Below are 16730 nucleotides of genomic sequence, written 5' to 3' on the forward strand. Positions count from 1 at the left end.
AGAGGCACTCACCCACTTGGCGATGGGGCAGCCCCGGGAGCTCTTGCCCTCCTTGCCCGTGTAGATGACCTTCTCAATGCGGATGGCCTTGCCCTTCTCGCCGTACCTGCGGGGGCACGGCCGTCAGCCCCACAGCGCCCACACAAGAGAGCCCCACTTGTCTTCATGGGCCCCACTCACCCTCAGGAGCCCCCACTCACCCTCAGGAGACCCCACTGACCCTCACAAACACCCACTTCCCTGACAGGACCCCACTCACCCTCAGGGGATCCCACTGACCCTCACAAACACCCACTTCCCTGACAGGACCCCACTCACCCTCTCAAGTCCCCAGTGCCCTGACAGGACCCCACTCACCTGACAGGACCCCATTCTCTCTCTCAAGTCCCCACTCACCTGACAGAAGCCCACTCCCCCTGACAGGACCTCACTCACTCTCTCAAGCCCCCACTAACCCTGACAGGACCCCACTCTCTCTCTCTCAAGTCCCCACTCACCTGACAGGACCCCACTCATTCTCTCAAGTCGCCAGCGCCCTGACAGGACCCCACTCACCTGACAGGACCCCACTCACCCTCTCAAACCCCCACTCCCCCTGACAGGACCCCACTCACCTGACAGGACCCCACTCACCCTCTCAAACTCCCACTCCCCCTGACAGGACCCCACTCACCTGACAGGACCCCACTCTCTCTCTCAAGTCCCCAGTGCCCTTACAGGACCCCACTCACTCTCTCAAGCCCCTACCCACCTGACAGGACCCCACTCACCCTCTCAAACCCCCACTCCCCCTGACAGGACCCCACTCTCTCAAGCCCCCACTCACCTGACAGGACCCCACTCCCCCTGACAGGACCCCACTCACCTGACAGGACCCCACTCACCCTCTCAAACCCTCATTCCTCTGACAGGACCCCAGTCCCCATGCTGTCCCTGTGGTGAGGGGCTCTTACCTCTCCTCCATGAGCTCCCGGATGGAGGCCACGGTGGGCCCTGAGCCCAGGTGGGTGTAGTACGGCCCCTCGTCCTTCTCCACGATTTGCTCTGCAGGGACAAGAGCAGGGGACAGAGATTTTGGGGTTTGCACCTTTGCTGGCTGCCCTTGAAGGATTACAAATCCCCATTCCCTCAAACCGAGCACTTCTGCATCAAAAATCAGGGGTTTGTTCAATAGCAGCTCCTCATTCCCTGCTCTGGAAGATTCTGCCAGCACTGAAATGCTGCTGGGGGACGGACCCTCACTCATCAACACCCACTCCTTTTTGGGTCCCAAAAACCCCCCTGAGCAGTCACAGCCCTTCCAAGCACCCTGGCAGTGACCATGGCTCCATCCAGGGAACCTGCTCTGGCCACTCGAGCTCTGCTGAATGGGAAATTCAGATTCCAAACTTCATCCTGGACCTGCTGCTCTTCACCAGCTCCAAACCAGGGCTCCTGTCTGGAACCTCTCCTGGCCACCAGCCCAAAGCCATCACAGGAGGATTTGGGGGCAGGAAGTTATCACTTTTCCCAGAGGATTTTGGGATGTTCATGGGATGCCCTGAGCTGGCTGAGCCTGTGTGAGGAAGGAGCTTGGGGGAGAGGCAGAAGGATGAGGGGGGTACAGGAGAAGGATTTGAGCTACAGGAGAAGGATTTGGGTAATGGGAGAAAGATATGAGCTATGGGAGAAGGATTTGAGCTACAGGAGGAGAATTTGGGAGACAGGAGAAGGATTTGGGCTATGAGAGAAGGATGCTGGGGCTGCAGGAGCATCCTGGAGCTATGAAAGAGGGATACTGGGGCTACTGGAAGACACTGGGGCTGCAGGAGGATTCTGGGGCTTCAGAAGAAGGACAGTGGAGCTACAGGTGGATCTTGGAGTTACAGGAGACAGATGCTGGAGCAGCAGGAGGATTCTGGGGCTTCAGAAGGACACTGGGGCTACAGGAGGATTCTGGGGCTTCAGAATAAGGACAGTGGAGCTACAGGTGGATCTTGGAGTTACAGGAGACAGATGCTGGAGCTGCAGGAGGATTCTGGGGCTTCAGAAGGACACTGGGATACAGGAGAAGGACACTGGGATACAGCCCTGCAACCAACACCCCCCTCACACAACAAGTCCCTGGGGGCTTTCAGGGCACAAAGATGATGGTGTGGGAAGCCATGAATGTCCCAGGCAGCCCCAGGGTGAGGGGTGGATTCCCAGGATGCTCCAATGCCACTGGTTGGGATGCATCCAGCACCACGGCCAGGACTGGTCTGTCTTTGCATCCCTCTGCTCTTCACTGCCCTGATTTTCATTCCCCTCATGTCCAGCTGGCCAGGAGCCAGGCTGAGGAGAAAGCCAGGCTCAGCTGGGCTGCAGCTGTCCAGACAGGGATCAATACAGGACACATGGAAAAGGCTCATTTTATTACAGCCTGCAACAGCACCGAGCCCAATAAAGCACCGAGCCCAGCTCCTGCTGCATTTCTTTCTCCCACAGCTTTTCCTTGCAAAAACAGAGAAGTGGAAGGGGGGGAATCCCCCCTTTCCCAGCCCCTAAAGAAATCTTTTCCTGGGAGATTGGGTTTGAGCAGCTTCAGGAAAGCTTTCCCTCCTCTCTATGGAGTTTGGGCTCATTCCTGCTGCCATTTACAAGCAAATAAATTAATAATCATAAACCTCACTAATAAAGTGCAGCTTGTGATTAGCCCAGGGCCTCCTCTTCCAGCAGTGGGGGGTGTTTTCTCCAGCTGGATGTCCCAAATCCTCACCCTGCTGATCCCAGGGGAGCACAAAGGTCCAGTCCAAATATAGGGGAGGGAATATCCAGCTCCCCACACTTGGATGGAGGTGGACTGAAAGGACAGGGTAGGAATTCTCTAGCACTTGCTGCACAGTCTAACAAATGCCACTATGCGCCAAAATAACACGTACAAAACCTCCAAAAATATGATAATTTGATGATTTTGCAATGCATCCCAGTGGGATTGTCCAGCAAACAAGGCAGCACCCCAGCAGCAAGTATTTCTCCAGTGACAAGCAGAAGCATCAAGCCAAAGTTTGGGTTACTCAAAGCAACCTGAAGCAGCTAATTTGGCTGAAAATACCAGGAATAAGCAGGTGAGAGGGGGTTTAGGTGGGTCTGGGCACTGGGACCACCCTGGATTCACAGGATTCAGCTGGTTAAGGTTAAATAGAAGGAAAACCCAGAAGTTTTGCTGCTCATCCAACCCCCCCTTCGCACAGCCAGTGGTACCAGTGCCACTCCCGTGGTGACATAGGCAGGCACTCGGGATTTCCATCCAACTGTAAAACTAAGAGAGGATAAGAGAAAGCAAAAGGGAGCTCCACAGCACTGGGGTTTGTGCATTTTAGTGCCTCACCTCCCCAGAACCCGGGGCTTTGCTGGCACCACGGCTTTGCTCCAGCCAATCCCACCCTGCAAAGGCACCTCCTCCCCACCCCCAGCACGGCTGCTCACTCACCAACACAGTCACAGGTGGGGAATTCTGCCTGTGCCCTCTTGGCTGGCGTGTCCAGGAGGCTTTTGGTCGGTGTGTCCAGGTATTTGAGCGGAGACTCCAAAAAGCCGCTCAGGGTCGGCGTCAGCGGCACCTCGTCCTTGGTGGGTGTTCTGGAGACGTCGTCCGCGTCCGGGTTTTGGCTTTCCTCAGAGTAAAAACACGTGGTGGACACCACGGTGATAGCACCAGAAGATTCGATTTTGATCTGTTTGGGGGAGCGGGCAGTGAAGGGTGGCTCTGACAGCGGTCCCTTCCCTGGAGAGACACTTTTGGGTCCGGTTTGGGGAGCGCTGCTCGGAGCCGGGGCGGCGGCGGTGGCTGCGGGGGGGGACCCTTGTGGGGCTGATGCTGGCCCCCCCGGCAGCTCAGCAGTCCCAGGGGCGAGCGGGGCAGGCGTCTCGGGAGGCGGCAAGTTGAAATTCTCCCCAAACTCGGCTTCGAATTGTCGGATGAGCTCTTCCAACTTGTCATCCACCATGATGGGAGCTGAGGTGGCCGGCGGGGGGGCAGCCGGTGCTTCCTCCGAGCCGGTTGAGCCCGCCGGCGCCGAGTGAATTTGGGGGCCCCCGCCAGGGGCACCCCTTTCCTGAGAGTCGGAAGCCGGGGGGACGCCGTCCAGTGCGTTTGGTGGCGGGGGGCATGCGGCAGGCAGGGGTAGTGCAAGAGGCTGGTGTGGGAAGGCCGGCGGCGGCGGCGGTGGCAGCTCCGTTTGCATCTCTTCTGCAGGGGGTTCAGCGGGGGGTTCGGCGGGCGCCCGAAACCCCTCCAGGCTGATCTGCCAGAGGGGAGGGAAGAGCGGCTGCGAGTCCTTCTGCTTCGCCTTCTTGATCTGCACTTGCTTGCGGAGAGGTTTGGCCGGCGGGGGCTTTTCGGGCGGCGTTTTCTTCTTCTTCTCTTTGGGCTGCTTTTCGAAGGGCTTGGGGGGCACAGCCGGGGCGCTGGGAGCCCACCAGCCGCCCGGCCGGTCTGGGGGTGCTGCTGCCGCCGCCAGGCTTTGCTCAAGGAAGAGGCTGCGCTTGTGGTGGAGATGCTGCTGCAGGACCAGCTGCGTTTTCTTGTGCAGGTCGGGCTCCGGCGGTGCCGGCGGCAAGCGGGGGCCGCCCGGTGCTTCTCTGCTGGGTGTTTGCTCGGGGGGTTCTGTTTTGGGGGCTGCCACTTTGCCGCCCGTTGCTTCGGGTCTCTTGAAAGCCGCCTTGATGTAGTCGTCAGCATTACCCAGCAGCTGCTCCAGCTCTGCCATGGGGTCTCCAGCCCCCGCTGCCCCCTCGGCCTCCAGCCCCCAAGTGGCCGTGAAGTTGCCCCGCGGAGGTGCCGCACCAAAAAATGGCTCAGGTGCCGCTCCCGGCTCCGGAGGGTACCGGGGCTCATCCCCTCGCTGCCACGCAGCCCCCGGCGGGCCGAGGGGGCTGGGGCCGAAGGGGATGGTGGGGGGTGGCGGCGGCGGGGGCTGCCCATCACCCGCGGGCTGGGGCAGAGCGGCCGAGAGCTGCGTGAGGGCTTCGATGGCTATGGCGGTCTGCAGGCTGATGTTCTTCTCCTTGGCGATGGTCAACGCGCTCTGGGAAAAGGGGAGGCCGTCGGGCGGGCACGGCTCGGCAGCCTCAGGCACCGGCTGGGGGTCGATAGCACCTTCTGGGGGAGGAGGCGGGGGGATGGCGGCGGCGCGGGGCCGAGGTGATGCCAGCTCTTCTCCGAGAGCCGTCTTGATCTTCTGCTCCAGCCACTCCAGGTAGTCGGGGCACTCAGGGCCGTCGCAGTTGCAGTTGGGGGGTTTCACACCGTGCTTGGCCAAAGCCAGGGCGGCCTTGAGGGCGTGCAGGTCCTCTCCCCGTGGCACCCCGTCTGCCGTGCCCAGCCCGCCCCGGCTCATCTCTGAGTCGAACTTCTCGTACAGCAGCGACGGCGATCCCGGCGGTGGGAGCCGGTAGGAGGAAACGGCTTCGGCCACCGCTGAAAAGGCCACCAGGTTCCGGACGTCTTCCAAGTGGGCTTTGCCAGCGGCGGGCGGCTGGCCCGGCGACCACCTGCTGGGCTCCATCAGCACAGCACCCCCCGCCTCCGGCCGGCCCCCATTCACCAGGCTCAGCCCGCTGCCCTCCTTCAGCCGCCTTTCTTCCACATAATTAATTGGCCCTTCTTCCATTTGGCTTCTGCTGGGTCCATCAACTGCGTTGCCCGCCGAACCTGTCTGTGAGGAGAGAGAGGGAAGAGACGTGAGCATCCCCACGTGCCATCACCTCCAACCCTACTTTTTTCCCTCCTCTTCCTTTAGTTCCCCTTTCCTCATCTCATTTTCTGACTGGGGAAGGGGATGAAGATGCAGATGAGCCACTCGAGAAACCGATTGCTGTTGGCAAAGCCACGCGGGTTCTGCCTGGCTGACAGAGGAGCAGCTCGGCTCAGAAGACGGCCCCGTGCCACCCACGTCCCCACCCCGCCACTCGCTTTCGAAATTGCTCACGGGATTTCCATCACCCACCGGGCGCGACACGCACAGGGTGGGACAGGGAGGGTGTTCCTGGTTGCGGTGACACAGTTTGCCCCCAGTGAAGGAAGCAGCACGAAGAGAGGGGGGGTTTTGGAGCCGTGCCATGAGCCAACATCCTGACCGGGAGCAGCCAGGAGGACGCGGCATGGCAGGAGGCCGCCGAGTTGGCTACGCCGGTGCCAGGGGCTGCTTTCACCTCAAATAACCCGGCGGCTGTATCAACACGGCTGCTGGCAGCACCGGCCGTGCCAGGGACACACCAAAGCCACCAAAGCCACGCCAGCGCCAGGCGGTGGCACTCAGGGAGCCCAACACCCCAGTCTGGGCTGGACACCCCGATTAAAACCCTCCAAGGGATTGTGCCAGGCATGGAGGGGGTCTTTAAGTTCTCTGAGACGCTGTCCCACCTCGGCACTGAGGATTTCGGGCCGTTTGCCGATAACCAGGGGGAGCTTCCGGCAAGCTAAAAATACAGCAAAGTTCACTGGAAAAACCGTGCCAAAGCAAGCAGTGGCTGTGGGCAGAGTTTCCTGCCTCTGGATGGCGGCTCTTGGGAAGGATCCACAGCTCAGATTCGTGGAGAGGCCCGAAACACAAAGTTACGGCTCCGAGTGAAGCCGGTGTTTTAACCCTTCAGGCACCACAGAGTCCTTCACCCTCCGCGCTGAGCGCGTGAGCAGAGCCACGCTGGAGAGATAAGAAGGCTGCTGACCTTGGCGAAACCTCGGAGGAACCACCCTCAGCACGATTCTTTCCAAAAAAAACCCTTTTCTCCAGCGGTGAAAATCCCCGGGGAGCACAGCGCGATCGCTCCGGCATCACCCCGGCGCTGCCGTGGGTTTTCAGAGCGGCTCCGGTGCCTCCGGGGCATCCGCGGAGCCGCGAGCGATGGGACCAGTCCGGCAGGTCTGGGGAGAAAGCGCTCGCCCCGCAGCCCGGGCAGGGTGGGGACAGCACGCCTCCGCTCTCCTTTGCAAACCCGGCCTCGCCCGTCCTTCCTACGCCGTCATCTTCCTCCTCCTCCTGCCCAGCCAAAGGGGATTTTCCCAACGCTCTGACCCGCCCCCCCCCACCAAAGGTTCGGGGGGACACGCTGGTGGCCCCGAAGTGTCGCAGGGAAATGATGGCAAATCTGTTTTGCTCCGGGTAGGGAGAGGCCCCAAGGGTTTCCCCTGGGAGGAACCTGCTGGGAAAGGGCAGGGGAAGCCCCGAAAATCAGCCGCAGGGCCAGGGAGGCACCTTGGGCTGCTCCATCCCATAAACTGGGTTATGGAACCAGGCTGGGAATGTAGGAAAATAGTTCATCGTGTGAACTAAAGGAAGGAGCAAACATCCCCCGCTGCTCCTAAAGGGTTAACCCGAAAGCCACAACCTTCCCCAAATCAGTGGAGAAAGAAAACTTCACACACACACACACATATATATATATATATATATATATATAAAATAATTCTTTTTCCTGGTTCTCCCATCCACCTCCTTTTGTTCCTGGCCCTGTTGGCTGGAGAAGGAAAGACCTCGCAGCTTCTCCCCCAAAAGCATCCGCAGCAATCCCCCCTCTCTGCCCTGGACACCAACTCCTCCGCCCTCAGCCTATTTTCCTCGGAAAAGTGCTGCCTGCCCAAATCTCCCGGACCTCCTTCCATTCACCCCGGGAAAGGATAAAAGCAGGGGAGAGGAGGCAGTGGGGGAGGGGAGGAAATAAAATAAAGAGAAAACCAAATTATACAGTTCGAGTTAATTCAGCTGCTCCTGCACATCCCTTTCTGCATCCTCCGGGCACTATAAAAGGGGAGAAAATCCCCGTGAGGATAAAAACTTTTTTTTTTTAATTCCGTTTTTCCTCTCTCTCTTTTTTTTTTTTTTTTTTTAATTATTATTTGCTCCTCCACCCCCTAGTTTAAATACCTTAAACAGAGAAGGGAAAGGAGGGGGAAAAAAATTACGAAAAACAAAAACCACACAGGCTTGGAGCGTTTCCAGCCTGGGCTGCGCTCCCTGGGAATAGTCCGGAGCCGTTTGTAAGGCAGCGAGCGCTGGGGAGCGCGGCGGGGGCACGGTGCCGGATTCAGGGACGGCACTTACGTGTGCAGGGCAGGGAGGAGAAGCCGCGGCCGGCGGCGGCACCGTCCGGGCCGGGAGAGACCGAGCGGGAGCCCCGGCCCTCCCCGCCCCCTGCCAAACCAGCTGCAGGAGCCATTAGTGCCGGCGCCGCGCGCACGTACGGACCGGCCGACGGACGGACGGACGGACCGATGGATGGACGGATGGATGGATGGATGGACGGACGGATGGATGGATGGATGGACAATGGAGACCTCACGCCGGCCCCGCCGCCCGTCGGCCTTGGCCGGGCCCCGAGAGCCGCCTCGACCCCCACGGGGAGCACGGGGGGAACCCGGCGGGGAGGGGCGGCCACAGCTCCGGCTGCTGGGGCAGGAGCCGCGGCCCTAGAGATCACTGCCCTAGAGATCACTGCCCTAGGGATCACTGCCCTAGGGATCCCACTGCCCTAGAGATCACTGCCCTAGGGATCCACTGCCCTAGAGATCACTGCCCTAGAGATCCCTCTGCCTTAGAGATCCTTCTGTCCTAGAGATCACTGTCCTAGAGATCCACTGTTCTAGAGATCCCTGTGTCCTAGTGATCCACTGCCCCAGAGATCCACTGTTCTAGAGATCACTGTCCTAGAGATCCCACTGCCCTAGAGATCACTGCCCCAGAGATCCACTGCCCTAGAGATCCCTCTGTCCCAGAGATCCCTCTATCCTAGAAATCCACTGCCCTAGAGATCCCTCTGCCCTAGAGATCACTGCCCTAGAGATCCACTGCCCCAGAGATCCACTGCCCTACAGAACCCACAGCCCTACAGATCCCACTGTCCTATGTCCTGCTCCCCTGTAGATCCTATTGCCCCACAGATCCCCGTGCCCTATACATCCAGTGACCCATATATCCATCAATCCTGTATATCCACCCACCCTACATAACCTATACAACCACAAACCTGTATGTACAGCAAATTTATACATCCAGTGGCCCTATATAATCATCTTACACCTCCACCAACATGCATATCCAGCAGCTCAGACATCCAGCACCTTAAATATTCTGCAATCCCACATATCCAGCAACCCTAAACACTCAGCAATCCTAAATACCCAAGTCCTGTATACCCAACCATGGGACCGACACATCCAACAATCCTATATGGCCAGCAGTCCATATATCCAGCAACCTTATCTATCCAGCATCAGCCCTATAAAATCAGCAATCTTATACATCCAGCAACACACATATTCCACAATCCCATACACCCACCAACCCTAAACAACCAGCAACCCTAAATTCCTGAGTCCTATATACCAGCAACCCTATACATCCAACATCCTACATGGCCAGCAACCTGGATATTCCACAGTCCTATACATCCAAATCCCAAAGTAGCCTCAGACTGACCCAAAAACCAGGGACAAGCTGTGTCCCAGTGGGACAAACAGACACCCTGTCCGTCCATCCATCCATCCATCCATCCATCCATCCATCCATCCATCCATCCCTCCTTACAGCCTGAGTTCCAAACTCGCTTTTCCCCCTTTATTTTTCCCCGTTTTCACTTCTTCAAATTATTCCTTTCAACCCTTTGCTGGTACAAAAAACAAACAAAACCCACCCAAAACCAGTAGGAAAATGGATTTTAAATCCCTCATACTCCCAAAACGCCTGGTCCTCCACACCAGGGTCCCAAATATTCCCCAAAATAAATACTTTGGGAGTTTGTTAAACCCGTTTCCAAACGAGTCAGGAGCTGCAGAGAACAGAGCGACTCAGCACATCCACAGCAGCCACTTGACATCATCCCACTGCAAAAACCTCACAATTTGAATAAAAGTGCAGCATTTGGGGGGCAGAGGAGCGCGGAGGAAGCTCGGTGGGAACGCCGAGCTCTTCCCAGCCGCACCGGGGTGGCTGTGGGGGCACCGTGTGCCGGGGCTGCGGCAAGGGCACGGCCGGGAGCCGCAGAGGTCAGTGGGAGCTGCTGCCAGCCGGCGGCACGGGCCAGCCAAGAGGGAGCTTGGCTGCCGGCCCCACTCCAGTGGAGCCCGGCCAGCCCCGGCACTTGCATTGTGGTTTTCCTCCTCTGGCAACAACCCCGGGGATCCTCCGTTGGGATGGTGGCTTGGGGGCGCTGCCGGGGGAAGCCCTGAGCATCCCTGAGTGCTGGAGACCCTACAGAAACAACCTGCTGAGCTGGTGCCACCAAGGGGCTGTGCCAGGGATGGGAGTGCTGCCGGAATCACGGCACTGATGCTCCTGGGGAGCACCGTTCTGCACCACCAGACCCCAAGAGATAGGAAAGCCCTTCCCAATCCCAAGCCAGCCACAGCCCCCAGCTGCCAGCGGGAGGCAGGCCAGAGAGGAGCAGATGACCTAAATCCAACTCAACGCCCCTGAAAAGGGAAATCCAAGGAAATCTTGGAAGGCCAAGTGCCAAGTCAGAGCAGAGAGAGCCCCCAGCTCCCCCTGGCTGTCCCCAGCCGGGGTACCCACGGTGCCGGCTCGCGGTCCTGCTGCCTCCTGTCGCCGCGGGCGGCCACGGCCGCCTCTCCCGCTGTGTTTTCCAAGCTGTTTCCGTGGCCCTGGCTGACCCCAGCGCTGGGGCTGAGCTGCTCACTCCTGTCCTCATTTAGCCCGAAGAAAAGCCGGAATAACAGCAATGCCGAGGGAGCTGAGCTGATTTACGCTGCGGGAAGCCCAGCTCTGCTTTACCCCAGTCCCAGGAGCTCTTTCAGGGACCCCCATGGCCATGAACCTCTCTGGATGGTGCTGATACAACAATTCCAGCCCCTTCTCCTCCTCCTTTGGGGTAGGATGAGATGGTTGAATGTGATATAGTCCCACTCGCAGCTCCTGCACCACCATCTCACCACTACTGGGGGCTTCTGAGGGAGATGGGAGATTTTTTCCCATCTCCAACCACCCCACTTCCTCCAGGAAAAGTACTTTCCCTTTAGGAAGGGATGCTTGAGGTGGGGATGTTCAGGATCAGGGTGGCTGGGGAATGGATGGTCAGTGTGGATGCTTGGGGTTGGGGTGCTCAGGGTGAGGATGTTTGGGATCAGGAATGCTCAGCAAGGGGATGTCTGAAGGGGGAATGCCCAGTGAAGGCTTTGGGTTGGAATGCTTGGAGGGGGGGATGCTCAGAGTGAAGATGCTTGGGGTCAGGACACTCAGAGCAGGGACATTTGGAGCAGGGACACTGGGGGCAGGGACACTCAGAGCGGGGACCTTCGGGACAGGGATACTCAGAGCAGGCACATGGAGCAGGGACACTCGGGACAGGGACACTCACAGCAGGGACACAGAGTAGGGATGCTCAGGGCAGGGACATGGAGCAGGGACACAAAGAAGGGACACACAGCAGGGACACAGAGTAGGGATGCTCAGGGCAGGGACATGGAGCAGGGACACACGGAGCAGGGACACAGAGTAGGGATGCTCAGGGCAGGGACATACGGAGCAGGGACACTCGGGGCAGGGACACTCGGGGACGCTCAGCACCGCGGACAGGCGAGCAGGCACTGCCAGCGGAGGCTCCCTCCCGCTGGAGCAGTTTTTGGGAAGCCGATCCGCGGCCAAGCCACGGCGTGTGTTCCCCCCACGCTGCTCCTGCCCAGCGCGGCGCGGAGCCCAGCCGGGAGCCGCCAGTTGGCGCGAGCAGGGGAAAGGCTTGGCACGGCACGGAGCCCCGTCAGGGACAGGGCTGAGCTCTTGAAAGGGAAAAGAAGGAGGGGAAAAAAAAAAACAACCAAAAAAAACCCCACGGGACTATTTTTGTTTCAACACAGCTGGCTCCCCTCGTGCCGGCTCCCAGATTGGCACCGGGGCCGGCTTGGCAAGGCTGAATCACCGTGCGTGCTCCATCCGGGGAAGGGAAAGGAGGGATGGAGAGGAAGGGGAAGAGGAAGGGGAGAAAGGGAAGAGGAAGGAGGAGAAGAAGGGAAGGAGGAAGGGGAGGAGGCAGAGGAAGGGAAGAGGAAGAAGAGGGAAATGGAAGAAGAAGAAGGGGAAGGAGATTAAGGCAAAGAGGAAGGAGATAAAAGCAAGATGAAGGAGAAGGGAAAGAAGGGGATGGGGAAAAAGACAACAGGGAAGGAGAAGATGGGAATAAAGAGAAATGGGGAGAAAGGTGAAAAAGGGAAGGAGGGGGAAGAAGGAATGGAAGAAAGGGGGTGGGCAAGCAAGGGAAGCAGGGATACAAAAGGAAAATGGGGAGCAAGGGAAACAAGGGGAAGAATGGGAAGAGGACAGGCAGGAAGGGGATAGGGGTGGGGAAGGAAGAGGACCCACATGGCAAGGAAGTGGAAGTGCATGGGCCATGTGGGAATGGCCTCTCCTCACCCCTCACCCGGCCCAGCTGCATTTCCCATCCCACTCCAGCCCAATTACCCAGCCCCACTGCCAGCACTGCCCACAGGATCAGGATCCATCCCCTCCCACCACTCCAGCCCCCACAGCCCCCCGTGCACTGCAAACCAGGGAGAGGAAAGCCAGATTTTGAGGAGCAAGGAGGAAAGGTTTTCCACAGCCATGCACTGACCAAACTGCACCCCAGTTTTCAAGGCTTTGCCCTCTGCTTTGAACAGAGGAGGAGTCCTTGCACCCTTCTGGTCCCCGGGTGCAAGTCAGGGATGTTCCAGCCAGCACCCACGGGTGCTTGGCTCCCCTCCAGCTCATCCCCATCCCCTCATACCTGGGGGATGCTGCCGTGCCCCCCCTCCCCGGGACGTGGGGCTCCTCACGCCGCCGCACAGCCCGACCTTCGGCAGAGGAGGAGGAGGAGAAGAACCGCGTGTGCTGCTGCCTCCCACCCGGCAAGCACGGGCAAGTCGGCGGCGCGACGGCCGGCGGGCAGGAGCCGGGAGATGAGTGGGAGCCGGGCCCTGCCCCATCTGGGAGCAGGGAAAACGCCGCCCCTGCCAAAGCCGGAGCTGGTTTCGCCGCCACGACTCGTTTCCCGTGGGGAAAAGCATCTCGTGGCAGGTGGGAGACGGGACCCCTTTGGATTAAATCCCTTTCCCAAAGCTGGAGGAAGGTGGACGGCGAGGAAAATGCGCTGGCAGCACGGATGCTGGCTCGGCGTCAGCAAACTGCAGCGCGCTGTACAAAGAAGTCCCTTTTTCTACCCAAAAATTTCAAGCTCGCCCGCTATCCCCGGGGGCCGGGGCCGCTGAGTCAGCACCGGCACTGCTGAGTCACCAGGGCCACCTCAGCCGATGAGCTCAGCGCGGGGGTTTGGCATCTCCACGCTCACCCGCACTGCCGAGCCCCCACGAGTCTTTTGCCAGCATTTTGGGGTCTCACCAGCTTTTTCTCACCCATCCCCAAAACCACACCGATTGGCATCGCCTTAAATCCGACACTACAGAAACACAACCAACAAAGGGTGAGGAAAGCCGGGGAAGCCGGTGACGTCTCAACTCTTCCCACCCTCCAACCAGCGCCGTGGTCCCCTCCACAAACACCTCACCACAGACCACCCACAAGCCGCGATGGCAGCACCGTGGTCACCCGCGCCCTCCCCGTCAAAAATGGAAACGGTGAAAGAACAGAAAAACAACGTCTGGTTTTGCCTTTTTTTCCCACCCTAGCTGGGGTCAGCAGCACCACGGGGGAAAGCGCCGACGCCGCCTCCGGCTTCCCCGGCCCGGTGCCGGTGACGGGGTTGATGACTCACGGGGAAGGAGGGGGGCAAGCGCCGCGTGTTCGGGGCCCTCATGTTTGTAAACCTAAAAAAAGCCATGTGCGGGCAGGCAGCGTGCTCCGTGCTCCGGCCGGCGGCTGATCCGCAGGGGAGCCAGCGTGATCCCAGTATGAGCACAGGGTGATCCCACTGTGCTCCCAGTGTGAACCCAGTGCGATCCAGGGAACAGGCAGCATGATCCAGAGGATAGGCAGTGCAATCCCAGTGTGATCCACAGGGCAGGCTGTGTGCTCCCAGTGTGTTCCCAACGTGATCCAGTGTGCTCCCAGTATGCTCCAACACCAACCATCCCCACCAGGGAGGCTCATGGAGATGCCTGGCACCTGGCATGGCTGAGAGAAGCCACTAGGGCTGATGCAGCCACGGTGTTAATTAAGTGTCAGGGCTTTAATTGCAACGGCGTTAATTGGTGCGGATTTAGGCGCCGGAGCTTTAACTGCAGTGGCTTCAATGCAACGGCCCTAAGTGCAGAGGTTTTAATTGCAACACCACCGGGTTCCTCAGAGGCTCAGGGTCTGTAGAGCCCCTCACTCTCTCTGTCATTCCTCATCCTGCTCCCACTCTCTGCTCCACCTCAGCAGCTGCAGCTCTGGGATGTTTCTCCATCCTCTCCAGCTGTGGAGAGCAGGGCTGTGCCACCAGCCCTGCAGTGACAAACCCTCTGGCCACCCCACGGCATCCCTGGCCTCCGCACTGACAATTGCAGCATTTACAACTTGCTCTACTCCTTTTTTTTTTTTTTTTTTTTTTTTTTTTTTAACAGCATTTTCAGGGCTCGGGGTGGTTCAGAATTTTTTTTTCCCCTCATTTGGCTGCAATAGGAACTGCAGGCTCAGGAGCTCATGGTCCCCAGCTCCCCCCTTCGACAGCAAAATCTCATTTAATCAAAAGATGCAGTGACTGGATGTGCAGAAGCACTTCGCTCTCGCTCTCTTTTTCCCCCTTAAGAACTGCCATTTTAGCTGTAGCAAACAAACACGCTGCATTGTCCCCGCGACACCGCTCCCTCTGACAGCACTGCCGGCAAATCCCAGGCCACCATGCCACCCAGCAAAAGGGGATTTTGGCCCCGGGACAGAGGAGAAAATTGGGGCTGAGCTGGGTTTGCGGGGCTGGCAGTGGTGTGGCGGGCAGATGTGGAGCGGGGACAGAGCTGATCGCAGCTGTTTCACCTCCAGCCTCTTCCCGTTTCATTTCATCTCCCCTTGGATGCCGGCCCGGGGAGCGGGGGATAAATAGAAAAAGCTCTTTCATCCTCAGAAATGGTCTGGCACCCTTTTACACAGAGCTCAAAGCACCGAGATTAAAGCGCTGGCAGAGGAGGGAGCAGGGGGGTGTCCCCAGGAGGGAGCTGGGGGCATCTCTCTCATCCCTGTCCGCAGTAGGGACAGCGAGGGGATGGGGACAGTGGCTTTTGGCGCTGGCTCCTTCATGACATCCCCTTGAGAGGATTCCCTGAGCACACGTGAAGCGGGGACACGGCAGTGCCACAGGAAAACGGACAAGGAAAGCTGGCATGTGCTGGCACCGAGGACCCCAATGTCACAGGAACAAGGGAGCCCAGCACAGGCAGGGAGAGCACTAGGATCCCAGGGGAACAGGAATGGGGACAACAGAGCCCTGTCCACACAGGGAAGGGACTGGGGATGCCAACGGCATGGGAATGGGGAAAAGGAACTCTTGTGCATGCAGGTAGAGGACTTGGGACCCTGATGGCATCAGAATGGGGACACGGGACCCTGCATATGCAAGGAAGGGATTAGGAATGCCAATGCTTGCAGAAACAGGGAGCAGGGACCCAAGTGTGCACAGCTGGGGGACAAGGGACACTGGTGCACACAAGCAGGGCACCAAGGATCCTGATGCAGCAGGGATAGGGACTGGGGAACTCCCACAGGGAACCCCAGTGCTATGGGGACAGGGACACACACTGCCACAGGGACAGGGAACCCTGGCACAAGCAGGCAGGGCACTGAGCACGCTGATGTCACATGGATGGGGACCAGGGATCCCAGCACACACAGGCAAAGGACCACAGAGCCCAACACTGTGGGAATGGAGACTGGGAACACTGGTACATGCAGGAAGGAGTCTGAATATCCCAACGGCATGGAGACAGGGACCAGGCACCCCAGCACATGCAGACAAGGCACCGGGAACCCCATGAGGACAAGATCTGGGGACTACAGCACATGCAGGAAGGGGACTGGGGACCTTGATGCCATGGGGACAAGAATTTGGGACTGCAGCACATGCAGAACCAGGACCAAGAGCCCTGGTGCCATGGGGACATGGACTGGGGACTTCAGCACATGCAGGCAGGGGACTGGAGACTCCAACACCATGGGGACAGCACCAGGGACACCCCAGCAAGGACTGTTTGGGACTCAGACCCAAAACACAACCATGTGCCCCAGAGTCATTGTGCCACCACTTTGCAATCCCGATTCCCAGCTGGTCCAGCAAAGCCCCTCACTCAAAGGAAAGGCCAAAATGCTGGGGACATGCACATTTTGCCTTCCCCAGATCCAGAGCCACCTTCCCCCTTAATTACCTGCAAAAAAGTGTCCATGTCGGGCAATCCGAAAAAACAAACCTCGTCAACGCTAACCAGGAGCCAAAGGCCAAGACTGGGGCTCGTTTATGGGGCCACCGTAACAACCTGCGAGGACTCTGCTCCGGCGCTGCCCAGCCCTTCCCAGCATGATGCAACCTCTCAGCGCATCCCAGCACCCGGCACGGCGCCGAACCCACCGCCCCGGCACCTGCCACCGCTTCTATCTATGATTCCTTTTTTTTTTTAGTTTGTTTTTTTTTTTTTTTTTTGCACAGCATCCGCCACTCCGGAGGCAGCTCCGGCGTTGGCGGGCGCACGCGCCGGCGCATCCCCGGGTGCAGGATCCGGAGCATCCCCATCCCTGCGAAAACACGTGGTGCCAAAAGCCGCTCACCGCCGACTCCGAACTTCGGGGCGGCCGCACGTTTAT

The 16730-nt window shown here is 58.8% G+C and overlaps 1 protein-coding gene across 1 annotated transcript in view; it reads right to left on the bottom strand.

Annotated features, from left to right (window-relative positions):
* The window catches only part of TET3 (tet methylcytosine dioxygenase 3), a 28120-nt gene that overhangs the window by 6233 nt on the left and 5157 nt on the right, over positions 1–16730 (bottom strand). Inside the window, exons 2-4 of the mRNA XM_033081265.2 lie at positions 3452–5678; positions 954–1044; positions 13–106 (exon numbers count right to left, since the gene is read on the bottom strand). Coding sequence (XP_032937156.1) covers positions 13–106; positions 954–1044; positions 3452–5678 — 2412 coding nt within the window. The remainder of the gene's footprint in view (positions 1–12; positions 107–953; positions 1045–3451; positions 5679–16730) is intronic.

The sequence above is a fragment of the Catharus ustulatus genome, chromosome 27 (assembly GCF_009819885.2).
Source record: "Catharus ustulatus isolate bCatUst1 chromosome 27, bCatUst1.pri.v2, whole genome shotgun sequence".
NCBI lineage: Eukaryota > Metazoa > Chordata > Aves > Passeriformes > Turdidae > Catharus > Catharus ustulatus.